The sequence below is a fragment of the Convolutriloba macropyga genome, unplaced genomic scaffold (genome assembly GCF_964194025.1).
Source record: "Convolutriloba macropyga unplaced genomic scaffold, txConMacr16.3 SCAFFOLD_3335, whole genome shotgun sequence".
Lineage (NCBI taxonomy): Eukaryota > Metazoa > Xenacoelomorpha > Acoela > Convolutidae > Convolutriloba > Convolutriloba macropyga.
In genome coordinates this window covers 6,308-28,145 of record NW_027451713.1, presented here as the reverse complement: position 1 = coordinate 28,145, position 21,838 = coordinate 6,308, and the positions used below count along the sequence as shown (strand labels likewise).

At 36.4% G+C, this 21,838-nt stretch overlaps 1 protein-coding gene across 1 annotated transcript; it reads right to left on the bottom strand.

Moving 5' to 3' along the window:
* Positions 1-2,599: 2,599 nt before the first annotated feature.
* LOC142356911 (uncharacterized) lies at positions 2,600-21,604 on the bottom strand. Its single transcript, XM_075408664.1, has 4 exons — positions 21,382-21,604; positions 20,783-20,944; positions 5,974-6,232; positions 2,600-3,388 (listed from the first exon to the last, which is right to left on the bottom strand). Exons 1-4 carry the CDS (start codon positions 21,534-21,536, stop codon positions 2,678-2,680), a joined length of 1,287 nt encoding a protein of 428 aa, XP_075264779.1. The 5' UTR covers positions 21,537-21,604; the 3' UTR covers positions 2,600-2,677.
* Between the last annotated feature and the right edge of the window lie 234 nt (positions 21,605-21,838).

The window sequence follows — 21,838 nt, the reverse complement described above, 5'->3', positions numbered from 1 at the left end:
TAATCACGCAAATAACCTAAAAAACTTTTGCTAAAGCGAGTGAGAAATGACTTCACGCGCGCAAATGCCGTTAGTGAGAGGAAGAAGTCATTCAGAAAATTTGACTTTTTCAGCTTTGTTGTGTGAACAAATTTAAAACAAAAAAAGAGCGACAGACGACGAAAAAAACATAGCCGGTAGAATACCGGAAACGACTCGAATTGTCGTGCAAAATATTCTCTACCCTAACTTGGACAAAATCAGAATATCGGAAAAAACACTAGAAATAACAAAAATAGTAGACCAATATAACATAAAAAGCGTCAAATTTTTTTCAGTTCAGTGGTATGGGTAGGTGGTGGTGGGGGGATTTGTAGGTGGGGGCAGGTAGGTGGTGGTGGGGGGGGGGGGGGGGGTGTAGCTAGGTGAGGTGGGGGTAGGTACGTTGCTGGGGTTAGGTAGGTACGTGGAGGTTAGCTTTTTTTTGGGGGGGGGAGGCGGGGTACGTAGTTAAATGGGATCAAATTTTCTCAAATTGACTCTTCACCTTGAATTACAGACTATTACCAATTGCTATACATTACAAACTAAGCTATTGTTAAAGTCCAATGTTCGAAAACAGTCTACAATCAAATACGGATGTAAAAACTCGAATAGAAAGAAGTCAAAATTCAAGTAATGAACAAACTTGCTTTCTGCTAAAAAACCTGTAGAATCTAAATACTTCTCTTCTGAGTCGTAAAAACCTGTAGAATATCAATACTCCTCTTCGAGTCAAAAAAACCTAAAGAAAATCAATACTCCTCTTCGAGTCGTAAAAAACATAGCCGGCAGATTGCCGGAATAGATGCGAAAGAAGACCTGCGTGCCATATAAGAGATAGAAACAGATACAGATCTAAATTGAAAAAAATCGACGCCGCTCAAAATACTAAGTAAAAAACATTCAGCGATAAATTAATAAAGCTTGTTAAAATTCACTCCGCAGAAGCCTCTTATTAGGGACCTTTACTGCACAAATGAGTTCCTTTGACCTTAAACAAATTCAAACTAAACTTAAGTTTTTAAGTGCAAAAGTCATTTCAATGAGTGAGGTAAGTCACGTATGATCAAAATCTAATCACGCAAATAACCTAAAAACTTTCGCTAAAGCGAGTGAGAAATGACGTCACGCGCGCAAATGCCGTTAGTGAGAAGAAGTCATTCAACAACTTTTTCAGCTTTGCTGTGTGAACAAATGTAAAACGAAGAAAGAGCGTCAGACGAAACAAAAAACATAGCAGGACAAGTCCTGACGTACAATTCAAAGAATTTTCATTGACTAAACAGAAAAACCTAGAATGGACTATGAGTGAAATGTAAATTAAATTTTCATTTCGCGCTAGTGGTTTTTTTTGTTCACATGTGGCATTTAGACATTGATTTTCTGTTTTTTTCTTATTTTTTTTATCTGAAAAAAAAAATCAGATAAAAAAAAAGAAAAAAACAGAAAATCAATGTCTAAACGCCACATGTGAACAAAAAAAACCACTAGCGCGAAATGAAAATTTATTTCAAACAAAAAACTAGGCCTAGAATGAGCTGTTAATGGATTGGGAAAACCATTTAGAAAAAAATCCGATCTAAAAAAATCGAAAAAACAGTAAAAATCAGAGTGAAACTGCCGCATGTGAACAAAAAACCACTACCGAGAAACCGAATTTTTGTTCAAACACCGTTTTCTCACTCTACTTTAAAATTAGAGCGAAAAAAATTTACGCCGCAAAACCACTCGCTTTTTCGCTCCAATTCCTGTTTCGGCGTGACCAAAATCACTACTCCAATTGACTTCAAAAATCATGAAAATGTGTGAACTGATCTTAAGAAAAAGACAGCGCACCAATACAATTCAAATTCTTTGAATTGTAAAAAACCAAGAGCACCGCAATATAGCTTCGCTCAGCTTACAGCTTCGCAGCTATAAAAACCAAGAGAACCGCAATATAGCTTCGCTCAGCTTCGCAGCTATAAAAAATAACATCATAGAATTGAACCATTGAGTAGTAACTAATGCATATCATCTAATGCTTCAGGCTAACTTTATTTAGCAAATACAACGTTCTCGGATTGGGATCTCGCGAACATAATCATAGCAAGATTTATGCTGTTATGACTGAAAAGTTTTCTCTCGTTTTGAATCACTTTCCTGGGCTTAAGACGTTTTCATCGAACACAACTATTTAAGGCAATTTCTGCGTCCAAAACTTTCACCATTTAAATTTACATTCCAGGTTTCGGTTACGTCACACATTCTGAAAAATTTGAAATATTATAGTTTACGGCTTTTTAAATTATATAATTTTTAATATTTTTTTTCAAATATGATTGCCGCAATGCTATTTTTAGTTGCAAAAAATCCGTTTTAATTCTTAAAATGTAAGTTTCATGGCATCTGACCTACTCACTGATAAGGTCAGTCTCTGAGAAGTGCTGTTCACGAAAGTCCAAAATGTCACAGATCCTGCCAGATAATAAAACCGAAAAATTTTTCACAAGAGACTGTCTAATTTAGGATGAAAAAGAAAATGCTAAATAATCACATGCCATAGCTTAACTAGTTGCACTGGGAGCGAATCAAAAACTGAGTGTACTGAAATTGAATAGCAAAACTGTACTAGATATTCATAGCAAAACAACGAAAAAAAATTCTACAAATCCCTTCAACCTCCGTCGTTATCGTCACTGTTGGAAGAGTCGCTGTAATTTCCCAAGGAAAGCAAACCCGTCGTTTCTACTGAACTAGATGATGGTAAAATTTTAACATCCGCTTGAACAGTTTCTTTCTCTTTGATTAGCTCAACCTCATCATTGCTTCTCGGATCCGCTGTGACTTCACTCGAAGTTGGTTTTATACCAGTGGATAATGATGAACTCAATGTTGCAATCTCATTACGTGAAACTGAATTTTCTAAATTTTCAGCACCGCTGCTGTTAAAAGTTTCTTGACAATTATTCGACTGAGATCCGCTCTGGTTTGTGTCCACCAGTTTTGGACAGCTTTCTTCCACAGAAGCGTTAGTTGAAGACGATTCTTCTAACTTGGTCTTTTTAGGTTTTGCCTTAACTTTCACTAAACCACTCAGAGCAATTTTCGGCTTGTTCAGTTTGCCCGACGACGATTCAGTTTTCGGAATTTTTGGTCTTGGACCTTCGAGATCTTCAGATGATAGAATGTCAGTTGATTTACTGCAACTTGAGCTACCACTAGCAGAGGGTCCAGTTAGCAGATTTGGAAGGGAATCACAGTCGTCGATGTCAAAATCAGAAGACGCGTCTTCCGTGTCGTGGATTGACGAGGCTGTGATTCGTTTGATTCTGGTTCCATCGCTTGTCTTTTCGTACAAAGAGTTGATAAACGCTTCGTCTTCTTCCTAAAATGCGAATGCAATAATACTGTGATTTAATGATAGCAAGAAAAACAAGATGCCATATCATATAGGTCTTTATAGCAAAATCCAAACATAGCCGGCAGATTGCCGGAATAGCTGCGAAAGAATAGACCTGCGTGCCATATAATAGAGATAGAAACAGATACAGATCTAAATTGAAAAAAAATCGACGCCGCTCAAAAAACTAGGCTAAAAAACATTCCGCGATAAATTAGTAAAGCTTGTTAAAATTCATTCCACAGAAGCCTCTTATTAGGGACCTTTACTGCACATAGGAGTTCCTTTAACCTTAAACAAATTCAAATTAAACTTAAGTTTTAAAGTGCAAAAGTCATTTTATTGAGTGAGGTAAGTCACGTATGATCAAAATCTAATCACGCAAATAACCTAAAAACTTTCGCTAAAGCGAGTGAGACATGACTTCACGCGCGCAAATGCCGTCAGTGAGAGGAAGAAGTCATTCAGAAAAATTGACTTTTCAGCTTTGCTGTGTGAACAAATGTTAAACGAAAAAAGAGCGTCAGACGACGAAGAAATCCGGAACCGACTCGAAGCGTCAGAACTTCACTAACAAAACCGTAGTTGCAACGGAAGCCACTACCTTTTGTATTAAACCATTAACTCATTACCTCTCCAGGTCTGCTCTAAAAATTGGTGAAACTTAAACCACTGTCAAAAAGAGAAACAACATGCAGCAAAATTTTATAATATTGAAAACGTTTGATAACGTTAAAAAATCCAAAATAATTAAAGTGGTCAAAAACCTGATGGTCGGAAAAAGCTGACAAGGTTATCAATAGCCCTCAAATAATTCATGATTCTAATCTGAAAAAGATCGCGAAAGCAAACGGCAGATAAATCTTAGAAACTAAGTTAAATCTTTTCAAAATGGAAAGCTCAAATTTAAGAATCAGAAAACACCTATAATTACACTTCTAATCACTGCGACGAAGACAAAAACAACACAAACCTGTTTTCTTGTACATAAGCTAGACAACATGATTTCATACTAAATCAAAAACAAAATTGACCATAGAAAAGACATAAGCAGCAGAATATTAAGACATAAGGCAAAAAAAAATCGTTTTAATTAATACCGAGGCCGGAAGAAAGCTGTAGTAATTAGTCATAAGTGGCAATTTTGGAAAAAGCTTGCTATCAAACTCTCAGTACTGCAAACCAAACTCTCAATTGCAAACCAAAGAAATGACGAAAATCTAGAAAAAACGCTGAAACCATTCATTTTTTACAACTGAAAAAATCAACATACCGAAAATAAAAGTAGGTGCCAGGACAAAACCAGAACGATACTAACTAGAATGTAAATATGGGCACAATGTAAGGAACACCGTAACAAAAAGACATTCTTGATTTTTGAAAGTTAAAAATCAATTAAAAAAATTCAAGAAAAACAAATACATTTCAATGTTCAGCATTCAAGACATAGAAAAGATAACTAGTCATCCGATACAAAGATCTATCCTCCTGAAGAGAACAAAAAATAGGAAAAAGCAGAATTCATAAATACGAAACACTGAAACATTTTGCAAAAAAAATGGTCAAAGAACTTTCAAGTTGGGACTGCATTTATGAAAAAGTTTTTTTTAAAACTTAACGCTAAAAAATGATTGAATTTTTATTGAAACGAAATAGAATTCCCTCATGTTGCACAAAAAAATTATTTCTAGCAATTACAACCAAAATACAAACGAACAACTGACGAAAATCGGGAGAAAAAAAACCAAATCGGATTACCATATGTACAATTTTATGAAACAAAATTACATCGAGGTAGAAAGAGGCGTTGAGTATAGGAATTATCAAAGAGAAGTTGCCATATTAACTGATTTTTGACAAAAAGACGGTTAAAAGATCCAAAAATGAATAAATTAATATCAAAAAAGCCAAAAATTAACTAGAAAATCAAGAATTATGTGCCAATTTTCAACTTGAAACGCATTTTCAGGCTCTGCAAAAGACTGTGGTATCAATTTCCGAGGTTGACATTTCAATATAGTATCGAATAAAATTTAATTCTACAAGAAACCAAATTAAAAGCAAAAAAATTGGGCCACTTAGACGAAAAAAAACGGCTAAAAACGGTTATCTATATGTGCCATTCAGTCAAAAACAACTTTTCAAAGTCAAAAAGTCATTCATTAAACGCAGCGCATGATCGAAAAACTTCTCTCGAAAATCTGTTCATCAAGACAGCTTTTCTCACTTTCACTTTTAGGTCAAAATGACGCGTGAACAAAACTATTTCCTGTAAAAAAAAGACCGAGAGAAAACCAATACTCCTCTTCGAGTCGTAAAAAAACCGAGAGCACCGCAATATAGCTACGCTCAGCTTACAGCTTCGCAGCTATAAAAATAAAATTCTTTAAATTTTTTCATAAAATTTTACTTTTAAGGTTCCCAATCGATGATATATCCAAACCTGAAAACTTCCTACCAGATCTGTCAAAGTAACGGTTTCTAGCTAACAAACAGATGGAAATGCTAAGAAATCGTCTCAAAAGTTTTGTCGTCCAAGTAATCAGTAAATGCAAACAGTTAACCGATACCTCTTGTTTCAGAAGTATCTGAGCAAGCAGCTGTTGCTGTTTGGCGAGACTGTCTCCAATGAGATCATTCAAATCAGTCTGGGCGTTGCTGTCTGCTCTCTCCTTCAATTCTTCTAAGTTCTCCATAATTTCCATTTCCCTTCTTGAGTCCTTGGTTCTGTTCTCCAGCACTGCCATTGGGTTGTTAGCCTCTTCCTGGGCTATTTCTTCCTGTTTACGCTTGTCCTCAGCAGCTATCAATTTGGCAGCCTCAAAGTTCCTAAACTCAACACAAATTTCAGCCGTTGGGTGGCGAGCGGGCATATTTATCGATGAGATTTGCTTTAATATAATGAACTGTTTATTGGAACCTGAATTAAAATTGTTATACCACTTGACGAAGGTACGTGTAGCGCTGACGAAGGTACGTGTAGCTTATCAGAAAATTACGAGACAACATAAGTTCAGCGCTGCCGATTTTTTAAAATTTACCATTAAGTCATCCAAATTTCTGATACCCTAAGTCATTTTAGTGCCCTTATAGTTCCGACCAACTTTAGTGGCGGGAGAGAACTTTACACTCGACGGTTATTTTGTTCAGTCCATTTTCGCCGATCGACATATTCACCGTACAAAATTGTGAGTGGTATCATGAAAGCTTGTAGAGCGTAGAATTTCAAATTGAAATAGATATTATTTTAATTTAGCTTTCTCCGAGGAGTTACGGAGGTCTAATGATTTGTGAACGTTAGCTTTTCGTGGCTTTAGACGAATGACAAATTGTACTTCTTGGTCAGATCAGACCCCGGTGAAGCCTGGAGGCTCCAAATTTTTTCAGAACTAGCTTTTCTTTGACTATCAATAGCTTTAGATGAATTAGAACTTGTACTTTTTGGTCAGATCTGACCCCGGTGAAGCGCGGGTACTTCAAAATTTTTCAAAAATTGGCTTTCATTTGCTTTTCAATAGCTTTAGGTGACTAAAGATTTTGTACTTTTTGTCAGACGTGACCCCGGTGAGAAATGGGGCTGAAAAATTTGGTTTTAACTGCTCAATAGCTTTAAATGACTGACAACTTGCACTTTTTGTTCAGATCTGATCCTGTTGAGCGCGTCGGCTGCAAAAACTTTAAACAATGGCTTTTATTCGTTTCTCAATAGATTTAGACGACTTAGAATTCTTACCATTTGTCCAAATCTGACCTCGGTGAGGCACGGAGGCTGCCAAAGCTTCTGAAAATTGGCTTTTATCTACTTCTCAGAAGCTTTGATTGACTTCAAAATTTGTAATTTTTGTTCTTGCTTTTTGGTCTCAACCCGGCGAACTGTGGTATCTGCAAAATCGCTTGACCTGAAAAATGGCTGTAGTTGCTTCTCAAACGGTTTAGATGAATTAGAAGTAGTACTTTTTGTTTAGATCTGACCCCGATATTTGTTTATTATTCTGTTGCTTTTACCTTTTTTCTTTTTTCCGGGTCAGTAATGATTCCGTTGAATTTTAAAATTGCTAGTACATTTGATTTTCTCATGTTTCACCACAACTTGGACAACTTAACATCTGGTGTCATCTATGAGGTGTTCACCGTGAAAAGTTTAAAATCTCCAAAAAGGTACTCACTTCACGCTCTCTGTATGAGCCGGTCAACCAATTTTGAAAGGAGCCGGTTCCAAAGTTGCGGAGTTTAAGATTTCGGACAAGTAAACAATGTTGAACACTTAGAAGTTTGTCTTCTGGGAGTTTGGTTTACGGATATGTTTGAAAGCAAAATGGCAAAGGGTACTGCAGTCCTCTGACAAGGTCCGTTTATTACCAGGTATCTTTCAAATATGCTCCTTATAAGCTGCTACCTGATCTACTCCTACAAACCAACAATTTGAAGCCTACGATTTGTCTAAAAGGGCATTGGATGTGATTGTGGAGACGGATACAGTAGATTAATTCGACTTATGCAATCGAAGTAGTTGCTCTTTCGTGTTGCAGTGACTGTCGTTAAAAATCTTGGCAGTGTCGTTAAGTAATTGCTTTCGTATAAATTATAGCTGAGTCGAGCAAAATGGTATATAACTATTTTCTCGAATGGGAATCATTTCACGCATTGGTATAATAGGCGTCTTCTTCTTGACTACTTGAGTTAAACTTTTTTGTCATGAATTCATTGTCTCAGCATTTATTCTGTTCTCGTTAACAGCGGCGAGGCGACAGAAGTTTTTGTGTAATTTTATCATGTTTTTTACGATCATTTAATCCAGCGCCTGGAAGAAAAAGCTATGCTTTCTTGGGTGAATTACTTTGCTCAAGTAAGTCATTCAATGCCGTTTGAGAATTGAACTGAAAATGTAGGCTGTGAATGAAAATCAATTGATTCCTTTAAAAATAGATACCCATGCGTCTATTTTGATATATAGATATCAGCATATTTTTAACTTTGGGGCTGCAAATAAGGATAGAAATTGAAATATAAATTTAGAGTTTCAACGTTACCTCAGAACGCAGTAGTTTCGTGGCTATTTTCTAGTAAACTATGGGCTATGTTCAAATCTTGGTGTTATTAATTCTTGTGCTCTACATTTACTTGAAACTCTAGTTGAATAAACAGGGTCCTGTTACCCAGTCAATTGTCTGTCTAACAAATTCGTATGATATTAGTGGAGCAAAGAGTCTTCTCACGAAAAACCAGAACTTTCGGTTCCTTCTGTCTAATGCTCCATACACTGCTTTTTGTGTACAGCTTTGGAACCATACCTTGAAAATTTTTAAGCACCGCTGTGTATAAGACAAAAAACTTACGTGAGATTCTATGGCACTGTATTGCCTTCATTTGAGCTTGCTCCTCCATTTATGTTTTTGCGTGGGTGATATTGTATTTTATAAAGGTCGAACTTCGTTTGGTTTCAATTCAAACTTTTGGATTTTTTGGTGGATAGTCACAGCTGCGGGTAGTTCTCGATGAACAATTTCTAACTTTCTTTTCTGTTACGCCTTGCATGGTTTTAGAATCATGTCAGAGCGATCCACTCGAAAATCATCCAATCGATTCAATTCATTGCCTGTATGTATATCAGAGGTATCGACCTCAGGAAGTACAAGGTGACAGTACACGAAACATTTCATTGATCAGAAGAGACTACGAAGTTGAAGACAAGCAGCCCAGCTGGAAATTCAATTAATGACCCCAGAGCATCGACTGCCGAATTTAGACGTCTAGAGGTTAGTGTTGAGAATGCTAAGTCTAACAGTGAGGATCTCGAATGTCAGCAGGGAGCAGTCACATTCTAAGCAATCTTTCGTTTTTTTCAAGATAATGGTACAATTTCTATCTCTCGGCCAATCGCCGTTGGATCTTTGGTTTAAAGCAAAGCTCGATTTGTCACTGTAGATACTCAAGAGATCTATAATGGCTCCAATATTGCGCAGTATCGCTTCAAGGACGAGGTATAAATGGTGGTTAAGAAGTGGAACACCGCTGAATCAATACAACTGAATAAGATCAACTGAATAAGATCAACTTTCGGTTCCTTCTGTCTAATGCTCCATATAGTGCTTTTTTGTGTACAGCTTTGGAACCATACCTTGAAAATTTTTAAGCACCGCTGTGTATAAGACAAAAAACTTACGTGAGAGATTCTATGGCACTGTATTGCCTTCATTTGAGCTTGCTCCTCCATTTATGTTTTTGCGTGGGTGATATTGTATTTTATAAAGGTCGAACTTCGTTTGGTTTCAATTCAGACTTTTGGATTTTTTGGTGGATAGTCAGAGCTGCTGGCAGTTCTCGATGAACAATTTCTAACTTTCTTTTCTGTTACGCCTTGCATGGTTTTAGAATCATGTCAGAGCGATCCACTCGAAAATCATCCAATCGATTCAACTCATTGCCTGTATGTATATCAGAGGTATCGACCTCAAGAAGTACAAGGTGACAGTACGCGAAACATTTCATTGATCAGAAGAGACTACGAAGTTGAAGACAAGCAGCCCAGCTGGAAATTCAATTAATGACCCCAGAGCATCGACTGCCGAACTTAGACGTCTAGACGTTAGAGTTGAGAATGCAAACTCTAATAGTGAGGATCTCGAATGTCAGCAGGGAGCAGTCACATTCTAAGCAATCTTTCGTTTTTTTCAAGATAATGGTACAATTTCTATCTCTCGGCCAATCTTCGTTGGATCTTTGGTTTAAAGCAAAGCTCGATTTGTCGCTGTAGATACTCAAGAGATCTATAATGGCTCCAAGATTGCGCAGTATCGCTTCAAGGACGAGGTATAAATGGTGGTTAAGAAGTGGAACACCGCTGAATCAATACAACTGAATAAGATCAACAGCACCAAAGGAAAGCTTCAGTCCTACAAAAGTACAGTCTTTATAATAATTAGATGTTATTCTATTGGTCACTTTTTTAAAACGGTTCTGTTGATCAGAAAAAACATCGTCAGATAGTGTACGGACATTTAAAATTATTGTAGTTCATGGAAAGAGTTGAACGTTCTTTTAAATTTCTTGCCATCTTTTTAACAGGACATCCTAAGTGCCGGTGTTTAAAACTGCTTTTTGTTGCGAAAAAGGTGTACGGCAAACTGTTAAGGTTTTCCGATCCTTTCGAAGCTGACGTTTAATTTTTAAATTGTTTGAGGCGTACCACCTTCGTTTGAGATCTGCAGTGGTAACGAGTCCATGGAAGCAGTGAAATTTGAAGGCTCAGAAAAAACATGTGTGCATTGTACCAATGTCATATGCAAGGCTTTCCTTAGTCCAGCTGAACTTTCTGCATCAGAGATCGCGTCGAGTGTACGCCGTTCAGAAAGAGCAAGAGGATTCTACAATTCTAGAGGGGGAAAATAAAGTAAAGGTTCAAACAAACTGCGGTTGCGTCAGTTCCCTATGAACACCAACTGGATCTTATCTCAGGGCTTCAACACGTCGAGTTGTTCCTGCTTTCAAACGCATTTGATATTGAAACTCCAATTTGAAGGATAACCCAAATTCAAGTGCGAAAGACGATCGAAACCCTCATCTTAATATCGCTTCAATTGCTACCAAAATCTCAACAATCAAGTAAATTGATTTCTGAATTTGTCTTTGCTCAAACACTCTGTTATCTACCTGGATTTTTTTGATGGTGCTCCCATTTTTGTCTAAACAAAATAAATTCACCGGGTCTTCTGTGCTACCTAAAATTGCACTAAGTTTGGCCCATGCAATGCCTTCAATTGGTTTTGATTGAACCCCTCATGTTTTTCACTTGATCAAAAATTAGGGTTTTCAAATTCATGTGCAACTAAGGTGCTCTTGCGATATAGCAAGTTTTAGAAAAGTAATAAGGTATATGATGAGAATTTTTATCGAAGTAATATTAAACATTGAGCATTTAACATTGAATGTAACACTTTATTCGTGCTCATTTAGAAAGCACTGTGTTGTAGCCAAACGGTTCACCTGTTGCAATTGCAGCTGTCACTGCTTTGCTATGCTTATGTTTGAACTCTATTAGAAAATTAACTCATTTCTTTCTGTTTAAACGCGTCCACAATTTAAAAATGTTTAGCAATTACTCGATTTTGGACAACAACGTGTGACGCAAATGCTTTGTGCTTTAGGAAGGTTGAAAAAAATTGTAATTAGCAAGGCATTTTGGCTTTTTAACAAATTTTTGATAAATGACAACTCGTTCAACCTTTTCTCTTTGATTGAAAACCACATTTTTGGAATATAGCTTACGCTGCAGATTTCAATAGAGTTAAAAGCGTTGGTTCCAAACTCACCCTTTCGCTCGTTCTTTTGTTGGTTTCCCCCTGCCTCAATTGTGGCCAGCACGCTAATCGCTTCAATCATGGAACCATGGCTCTCTAATTAATGATTGAACAGAATTTATTTGTCGTACATTTATCAAAGGCATTTTCTCAATTTCCAATTTGGAATCACATATTAGAGGGCTAAAGAGAATCAGCTGGCTGGCTATTGGTTTAATGTCTAACAAAAAGAGAACTATTAAACTTGTACTCCATTAACTTTTACATTCAACGAAGATCTCCCCGATTTCCATGTTGAATGGTTTTAGGAGAATGTATTCTACTTCAGTTTAAACGTTTACTTCAGTTTCAACAACCTATTTGCATCATGGAGAATGGGAATACGAGGTCAAATATTGGCCATGTGTTGGCTGATGGTAAGGAGAATGATAACATGATGACAAGTAGCTCATCTTTAGTTATAGCTGAACGACATGTGACTCGGCAGCTGCAGACATCAAAACCGATGAACACATGCGCACTTCCAGCCATTGTCTCATCTATTCCAGTCGAAGTCTGTTAGTTCTTCAATTTGGTTTTCCATTCATTGCCTGCATTTGGACCTACTTGTGCTTTATCAACTGATACCAACCGTAGACAAGAATTATGCTACAATATTGTTCCGAGTGATGATCGCTGCCTAAATTCTTCTTTCTCTTATCTGCTTACAGGACACACAGACAAAATCGCGATTCGGCAATTATTCGGGTCATTTAAAACGTTGCAGTGGTACAATAGCAATCATCAATCTCGAAGGTTACGATTCTGTGGAAAGCTCTTAAAATCAACAAGAGAATTTAAAATTAATGCATCTTGCAACATGTTCTTTTGCGATGTTTTCCTTTCCTCGGCTATCGAATGACTTCAATTTTCTTCTGATTTTACAGATTAATTTTCTAACTTATACATTAAGATTAGAGACGAACCTTTTGATCAACCATTTGAGGCAACAAAAACGAATCAAAGATCAAGCAGAGGAAAAAATTTTAGTGGAATTAAAAATTTTAGTGGAATTAAAGATGCAGCAAATAAAGACGGAAACCTGCAGGCAGTCAAGGCACCGCGCAAAGATTCTCAAATTGGCTGCACACAATGTGCGACGATCACTTCGTTTACTTTCAAGTGTTGAAAACTTTTGTTTGCTAAACATGTAACTTTTACCTCTAGAAAAATTCAATCCCAAACGATTGTAATCAAAAGGGATTGGGTATGACAGTAAGCTGATGAAACAACTGATATCACTTTCTTAGAGGAATATCTGGTTGGCTGCTCTTCGCGTAGCTTTCGTCACCTCTAGTGCGATCGAATGGTGGGCAGTTGTCATGTCGTGGAGGTATTGTCAATGTTCTAAATTCAGTGAAGGAAACAAACTTTACACCACAATTGGCGGGTTTCTGAGCCTAATTGTGTAAATTTGAAACCACGAATTGTTGATAAATAGCCCTAAATGAAAACCTACAACAGACAGACTGATTTTCACTCTGCTACGAAGCTCCTCGTGAGCAGTGATCTCTACGTGGAGCGTGGTGTCCTCTAGAGTTTGCGTATCCAACTCTGTTTGGTGGACGAGCTCGATCAAAACATTTATAAGGATGTTTCCTACAGTACGGTTTGCAATAACAATTGCAATAAAGATTTCGTCGATATCGCTCTAACAGGTTTTACGAAATGAAAAGGTTGCAGTTCTCTCAGATTGGAAAAGGAGCTACTGTTGCACTTCGAAAGATTTTGCACAACTGCACGGCAGTGGTGGTAAAGAAAATCTTGATTCTACTCTGCAGTCTGACAAAGGCTACTCGTTTTTAGCTCAGTTAATATTGTGGACTTCTTATTAACAGCGAATGGAAAAGAATTATATGGCATGGGTTAAAAAATTAGTCAGTCCAACTTTTCTTGACGCTCAGCATGCCTGACGCCCATTGGCCGGATTTGATGAACTCTTTTTCAATCAAATCATCCAAACTTCGAAGCGCCAACAGACAAAGAATTTCTAAATTTCCCCACTGCCACTAAAACCGAGCTTATACAGGAGGATCCAGTATACATTGTACGTCACTTAAAAGAACTCACTTGTTGAAGAACGTCCCCCATGATCTGCTTCAACTGCTCCCCCATGATTTTCGAGGGATTAAATTGGTCTGATGAGTCACAGTTTCGGGGATCAGCTCAAACGCAAATGCTGTAATTTGTTAAAGAGTCAATGGTTTTCAAACTTTTCAAACCTTGCGTAAGACATTCTTTCGCGAAAACTCCAGTTGCATAGACATGGAGCTACTTGTTTAAAACGAAGGAGAAAAACATGTCGATTCAATTTTCCTCAGCCACCAATGCGAACAACAAAGATCATCAGACCACTTCCATAGGAGAACAAACGATCGGATTTGGAAAAAGCTCGAATTAACTATCAACGAATAGTAAAAACCCTGAAATTGAAACCAGGATCGCAGTGTGAGAAAACCTTTGATAATTTTCTTTATATTTGTGATCTTGACATTTCAGAAGATTTGCGGGCTCTACAATTGTCCGTGAGCACAGCCACATTTTTCTGAACCGTTTGCCTAATGCTGTACGTATCAATGCCTAAAATCCATTTATTCTTTTTCTCTGGTGGGGAAAATGGACTCGCAGTTTGTAACATCAGTGCATGGGGCAGCAAAATATTTGAGCGAACGCATAAGAGAAACTAATGCCGATCTGTACACAGCGCGAAGATCTATTCTCCGGGCATTTGAGATCTCTTGGTTGAATGTCTGTACAAGCAAATGAACTTTCAGCTCAAGTCATTTCCTGTTGAAACAACCAGTTTTTACTCATCGGGAAGCGTCGTTTTCGTTGATAGCTCACTGACACAAGACCGAGCTTTACTTCTCAAATCAAAAGCAAAAATCAGTAACCTTGAGGATGAGAGCACAGCTATTCATTTTGAAAACTTACAAATAAGGTGTACAGAGCGCCCTGACTGCTTGGTGAACGTCTGTCTTGATATTTTTTTCACGGTTTAGAAGCATAAACAAGATTAAGACAATTTGACTCCCCGTCGTGAGTGACAACGAAACTGACGACACGTCTAGAGGATCTACGTTCCTATTAAAAAATCGACCTAAAGCTAGACGGGTAGTTGATCCAAATCATTGTAAGAAAATTAGATATGTCGTTATTTACTTGGAGCCTGCTTTACCGGAGAAGTACAGTCGGGAAGTACAACAGCTAATGGATTTTTCTACCGTTCGGACTACAGATGAGTTTGATATTTTAGGAGACCAGCTTTTAACAAAGAGAAAGTATTTATCTGTGATGAATTCGACACGAAACAAGTTTCGGAACGATGTTGACGGGGCTGAGAAATCTTCTCGCGGAATGGATTTTTCCGCAAATGAACACAGGTCCACGGCTGTGGCATCCAACCTAAGAACAATAGATGATGAAGACATTGAAATGGGTACAACAAATTTTAAAAATGAAGTTCAGAATGATATGCTGCTCTTTAAGTTGCCGGAATTTTGAAGCAGACGAAAAATATTTCAAGAGTCTGATCTTAACGAAAAAGTTTCTGGAAGTTTTGCGAGAGATTGAACGGCTATTGGAGGAGGATGATACAATGCCTACCAGTTCTTTTTGTATCGGAACTGGAAAAAGTGTACGTAGAGTTTAATTTTTCCAAATCCTTTCAATTATTCTGTAGATCAGCGTTAAAATGTTTGACAGTTGTCAGTTTTTTAGCAAAATTTGTTCTTTCGACAAGATTGCTACATGCACCTCCCATTAAAACAATGGTTCCTGTCTTGAGTCCAAAGCAATTTCTATTAATTTTGTTTTAAGCGCCATTTTCCAGGGGCTCATCAAGCTTTTCAGAACGGAACTGAACCTCTGCAAATCAAATGTCACGCGGTCAGCGTTTACATGACCTTCTGTTCAAAATATTAAGGGTGCGACGCTTCACAGTTTGTTTGGGTTGGACTTAAGAACTTCGTTGCCAGGCGTTTGATATATAAGTTCGTACCAATGTCAACTTTTTGCATTGAGAGTAGTAATTATTGACGAAATATTGTTTGTGGGTTGTAAAAATCTAGTGTGTATTGACGAGCGACTGTGACAATTGAGCGGAGTTAACAAGTTTTTTTGGAGGAGTGACTGACCTGTTATGGTAGACCTGATGCAGTTAAAGCCCGTTAGTTATGGAAAAAATTTTGAACCGGTAAACTGTGATTCCTACAATAGATTAATAGGATCACGGTGGTCCAGTTTCTCTTTCTTTGAGCACACAGAAATTGTGCGTCAGAAAGAAATTGTGGTGAGAACTTCATAATCACCTAAGATTTGCAAAACTCACCAACGATGATATCAGGCCTCTGAATTGTTTGTTAGATAAGGACATTCCAAAGAGAACGCTATGGGCCTGCACAACATTGAATAACGTTCAAAAACCCAACCATCAGGTATTGTTGCAACACGCAGGTTTAAAACATAGTATTGTGGCACTTGACAAGACTAAAGGCGAATTGTCTGCAAGTAAAGAAATCTGTGGCACTTTATATCACTTTATAACATATGACTGAAAATTTCACTTGTGGGCTTGCTTCTTGTCTTGTATCTGTCCACTTGAACTATATAATTACTAACAATGTGGATAAAGAAGATGGTTTGGCGAAGGTTGCTGTCGGTGACCTACATGACCTGCGTTTCGTGCTATCTGAGATTGTAGTTTTTGGCTGTACTTTGAGTACAAGTCAATTGGATGTAAGGCAAAAAATCAAATTAAAGCAGAGTATCTTAAACAAGTATTTGAGGGCTTTACACCTATCTTTAAAGTTGGTAAATTTTCAGAGTCAAAAACAACTTTGTCCAGTTGAGTAATCTGGAAGTTGAACGACTTTAGTTTCCGCGTGTCCAGGACTTGGCAGTCAGTATTCAAAAGTATCCGGGTAAAAAGGCTTGTGGTGGACTTGCCACTGATTTCGAGAGTCACTCAACCCTAGTCTTTACAGGGACCTAGGTAGACTTGACACTGGACTTTCTAGGTGCCCGAGTAAGCAAGGGAACTAAATTTTTTCAGATTTTGTGCAGATTCTTGTGGTACCGCAACTGTTGAAAAAGTGATTGTTTTTGATTATGATAGAATTCATCTTGTCAAAAAGCTTAATCTTTTTGATTCCTTAACTTCCGAAATTTTGATAAGTTGTATATTTGACTGACTTTCGACATCAATGATTTTTCATTTAAGCGTGATCTCCAGCTCCCATTTAGAAATTGAGCCTCTAATTTACCTCGACTTATTGCAGTTTATTAAATATCTAATCAAAATCCCTCCAAAATTTAAGGTCGTCATTGCCATTTGACTTACGCTAGCTATAGTCTCGCCCTAAATTAAGCCCCGCCTAAATTTGAGAGCAATAAAGCAACAATAATTGGTTTCTTTTTTATTTTAAGGTATTTACGGATACTCTTTATTCACCACCGTCCTCGAAAAGACATACAGAGGCAGTTAAGAGTTTCTGCAACACTAAGATTGTTATAACCTTCAATTTTTATGGGGATCTGCAATCTCTATCGATATTGCAATCTTTTCGCTACAGGCAATTGATCTCACAAGTCAACCCTCGTGCCTTCACAATGGTAGACGGCGTTTTTGCGAAGTGCATGAAAGCATCAGCAAAAGTTCTAGAAACACCTTTAAGTTTTTAACGAACAATTTCGGCATTCATTGAACTCAATGAATGAGCACTGTGAACCTAATCTTATTGTCTTTACTCATCTGTTAATCGCGTTTCGCTTTTTTGATAACTTTTAAAAATTTTAACTTTGCATTCTGAACCGTAATTAATATGCAATACAACTAATTGGAAATCAAATTCGAATTCTTTTCGGTCTCATTTTTAAGATGAAACCGGAGGTTCTTTAAACGTGCAGAGTTGTATATTTGCCAGTAATTGACTTTTTTTCGTGGTTTATTTTTCGCATTCTTGTTTTTTTCTGCTGTATTAAAAGCTTTGGTAATTTGGCGTTGTTTTTTTTCCAATTATTTGCACATTAATGATCGGTTCTCCTAACCTTAACAACCAGAGTATTTACAGTTCAAATTCGTTCTGATATTTCTCAACATATGTGAAACTTTGTTTCGCTTTTGTTATTTAAACTCTTCTGTTAGTCAATTGGGGAATTTTCAGGTTTATCAATTAGGATTTTAATGCAAGACTTCTGATATATTTTTTTGTTGAGTAAATTATCGCCGATAGATATATCGTACAGCATTGTGAGTGGTATCATTAGAAAGCTTGTCAAGCGCACAATTTCAAATTCAGAAGGATTTTTTGTATTAAGGTCATTCAGATGAGTTATGCAGGTTTAAAGATTTGTGAACGTTAGCCTAAAATCCGTTGCTTTGTTCAGATTTACCGTAATTGTTGCTTGAACTTTGATCAATTCTTGCTTAAAATAAGATACAATTGTCAACGGAAATCTAAATGGTTTTACGTTTAAAGGTTAAAAAGGAATTGGTGAAATGAGGTTGGAGAGAGTTGGTGATACATTTTAACAAACATTTTTGACAAAACTTGTAGCTAAGTTTTTGAAAATTCAGCATTTCTCCTTTTCATCAAAAATGGTGTCAAATATGCCTGTTCGGCTTACTTTGTCCAGTTTGACTTTGTCCGTATTAGAACACTCATATATGGGCTAATTGTCCCTCCGGTTCTTCCAAAAAATTTCTAGAATTAAATTTTTTTTGAAGTCTCGCTAATTTAAAACGATAATTATAAAAATGCATAGTTTGTTTTTGTAATATTAGGATTTTCAATTGACGAAAAAATTAATACTTAATATTTCAAAAAATTTCTTGTTTTTAACAACCGCGCAGCGATAACAAGGCAGGAGTTTGTCCAATGGTTGAGTTTTGCGATGAAAAAGGATTCGGATTTTTTTGGATATTTCATTTTCGGAATAATTTTTTTCGCATTTTTTCCATCCTAAGAATTTTATTTTCATGAAAAACGCTCAATTTTTAAAAGGTCCTTGTGCATGAAAGCATCAGCAAAAGTTCTAGAAACACCTTTAAGTTTTTAACGAACAATTTCGGCATTCATTGAACTCAATGAATGATCACTGTGAACCTAATCTTATTGTCTTTACTCATCTGTTAATCGCGTTTCGCTTTTTTGATAACTTTTAAAAATTTTAACTTTGCATTCTAAACCGTAATTAATATGCAATACAACTAATTGGAAATCAAATTCGAATTCTTTTCGGTCTCATTTTTAAGATGAAACCGGAGGTTCTTTAAACGTGCAGAGTTGTATATTTGCCAGTACTTGACTTTTTTTCGTGGTTTATTTTTCGCATTCTTGTTTTGCTGTATTAAAAGCTTTGGTAATTTGGCGTTGTTTTTTTTCCAATTATTTGCATATTAATGATCGGTTCTCCTTACCTTAACAACCAGAGTATTTACAGGATTTTCATTTATTAGGATAATATTAGGATTTTCATTTGACGAAAAAATTAATACTTAATATTTCAAAAAATTTCTTGTTTTTAACAACCGCGCAGCGATAACAAGGCAGGAGTTTGTCCAATGGTTGAGTTTTGCGATGAAAAAGGATTCGGATTTTTTTGGATATTTCATTTTCGAAATAATTTTTTTCGCATTTTTTCCATCCTAAGAATTTTATTTTCATAAAAACGCTCAATTTTTAAAAGGTCCTTTTATGTTCCGATAAGTTCCACTTAAACAAAATTTTGTTTTATGAGTGAAGGTCGTGGTTTTTATGACTCAGACTATTTGTTTTAAATGAGTTCTTGAGATTTGACATCATTTGATGTTCTTTCTGTAGTATTGTGGCTGATTCGAATGTCAAACGTTGGTATCTGGGGCGCTAGCTTGATAATAACAAAATATCAAGCTAGCAGTTGATAGCATGCTTTTGGTAATATAACTCGACCTAAATCCAAATTTCCTAATTTATTTATGATAAAACGACTTTTTGGTCAAAATAGCCATTTCGTTAACATTTGGTGACAAGTGAGGAGCCGCAAGAGCAAGACCAGTTTTGGTGCAATTGTAAAATTTTATAGTTTAAAAATTGTTGGTATTGTAATGGGGCTAAGTATATTTTTATGAAATACTTTTTACTTAATTGTATTTTATATTAGTTACAGACGGAATTTATTTCAAATCAAAACTCAACTATTAATTAACATTACTTGCAGAGGGAAGCAAAGGAAAATACAAAAAAATTTCCGCGAAAATCATCTGGTTTTTTTGGCTTCAATAAACTTTGCAAAAAAATTGTTCGTTGAATTTTGATTTCTGCTTTGTATTCAGTTTTAATGTGTAATATTTTGACTTAGTCTCCTTAATGACATCAACAATGGGATTTAAAAGCAGTTACAAGTCAAACTATTTACCGTTTTCATTTGATAGCCTACCGTTTCTATGTCTTACATTTTTTTAAAAAATGGTAAGGAAAAAATAATGGTTTTTTGAAAATTGCCACTTTCAATCTTATTTCTGAAACTTTGTAGCTTAGTCTCATTGACGAAAGAGATTGCATACTCTTTAAAGTGAATTATAATGTAGTCTTGATTGCTGTTTTATTATTTAATTGATGGTTTTCTGGCGTTGATACTACGAGTTTTTACAAATGTTTTATATATTTTCTGTCACTTTCCAGTTTTCGAGGTTCCTTTTGGTGTCTTGTCCGATCATCACTTTAATGGAATATTAGTGACAAGTCGCATATCACATTAAATGCATTGAAGTAAAGCGCAATTGATTATATTCAATATTTTTAGTGAATACATTTTTTATCTTATAGGCTTCGATCACCTTTTCCTCTCAAAATTGAAATGACTTTTTGATTTTTGCCTGTATATTTTTCTTTTTGTAATCCTATGACATTCTGGATAAGGGGGATAAGGACAGGTCCCAATGGTTCTGTATGAAGGTATAAATGAAGCCATTGAATGATTTCAGCTGACAGTTAATTGCTTTCATAACTTTGAATTTAATTGTTTTCAAAAAGTTAAAACATGCAAACGAATAGCAACGCACCTCGTGGCTCCAGTCTCAATTGCATAGTCTAGATTCTCGATGTCCGTTTTGAAGGAGATGTCTGCACAGCACATTGGACACCTGATGTAGAATCTGAAGATCTTAAGACCCAAGTAAGTCTCTCCCTGAGCTGTCTCACGCCTAGCGTTGAACTTGGTTCCCCTAAAATAAATAAAATACAAATATTCACACATAAATTTATCACCAAAATGTTGCACCATAATCTTCTATCAACTCATTTAGCATTTCTTTTCAGCTGTTCAGTGACTTTAATTTGCGCTAAGTTTTCAAAAACCTAAAAGTCTTCTGTCGTTTCTTAGGCACGTATTGCTAGCCGATTCTCAAGCATGCAGATCCCTTTCCCTTGAGACAGAACAACAAAATTGGCGAGGAAATATTTTTAGACTGAGAATAGGCTGATTTCGATAAGAGCCCATAACCTACAAAAGTTAACTTTATGTGGTCTTATTATTTGTCACTACATCATCCAAAAACGGAACGTTTGCATAATATCCTAAGATGCCAAATTGTGAAAATGGCTACGTTAATATTCTTAATTGATGAACCAGAGAATCGTGCTGTATGTATCTGAAACGTACCTGTATATATAATGTCCACAGGTATTACAGCGCATGTTGAATGGAGCCATGACTCGCTGCACCCACTGGGCACTTCGGTCTCTCTTCAGTCGAGGGATTTTCCGGTAATCATAGTCAGGGGGATAGTACTTGTTCAACACTTTTCTCTCCGTCATTTTTTACAATCCCGGTCTGATAACGAACAAAAACTACCTGAAAGAAAAGGTCAGCTGTACTTGTCTCCGTCAAACAAAAATAAAAAAAGTATATATTCAGAAGGCCAGAATTTTTTTACAATACGTTTTACACAATTGTCAGATAGCACAATGTTGACGAAGATTTTCGATCAAAACTGAGCAGTTGTCAGCAACATAAACCGACTAACGTCGGATGAATTGCTCTCGAACGACAGGCGGGGAAAATTAATTTAGAGTGTAAAGCTACGAAATTTTTATGGGCGCAAAAAACGACCGGAGAT

Coding starts and splice junctions, on each gene's coding strand:
- LOC142356911 (XM_075408664.1), bottom strand. CDS start 21,536: ATGACGGAGAGAAAAGTGTTGAACAAGTACTATCCCCCTGACTATGAT. Junction 6,233..20,782: donor ATTGAGACTGGAGCCACGAG/GTGCGTTGCTAT, acceptor TGTTGAGTTTAG/GAACTTTGAGGCTGCCAAAT. Junction 3,389..5,973: donor AGATACTTCTGAAACAAGAG/GTATCGGTTAAC, acceptor TTCGCATTTTAG/GAAGAAGACGAAGCGTTTAT.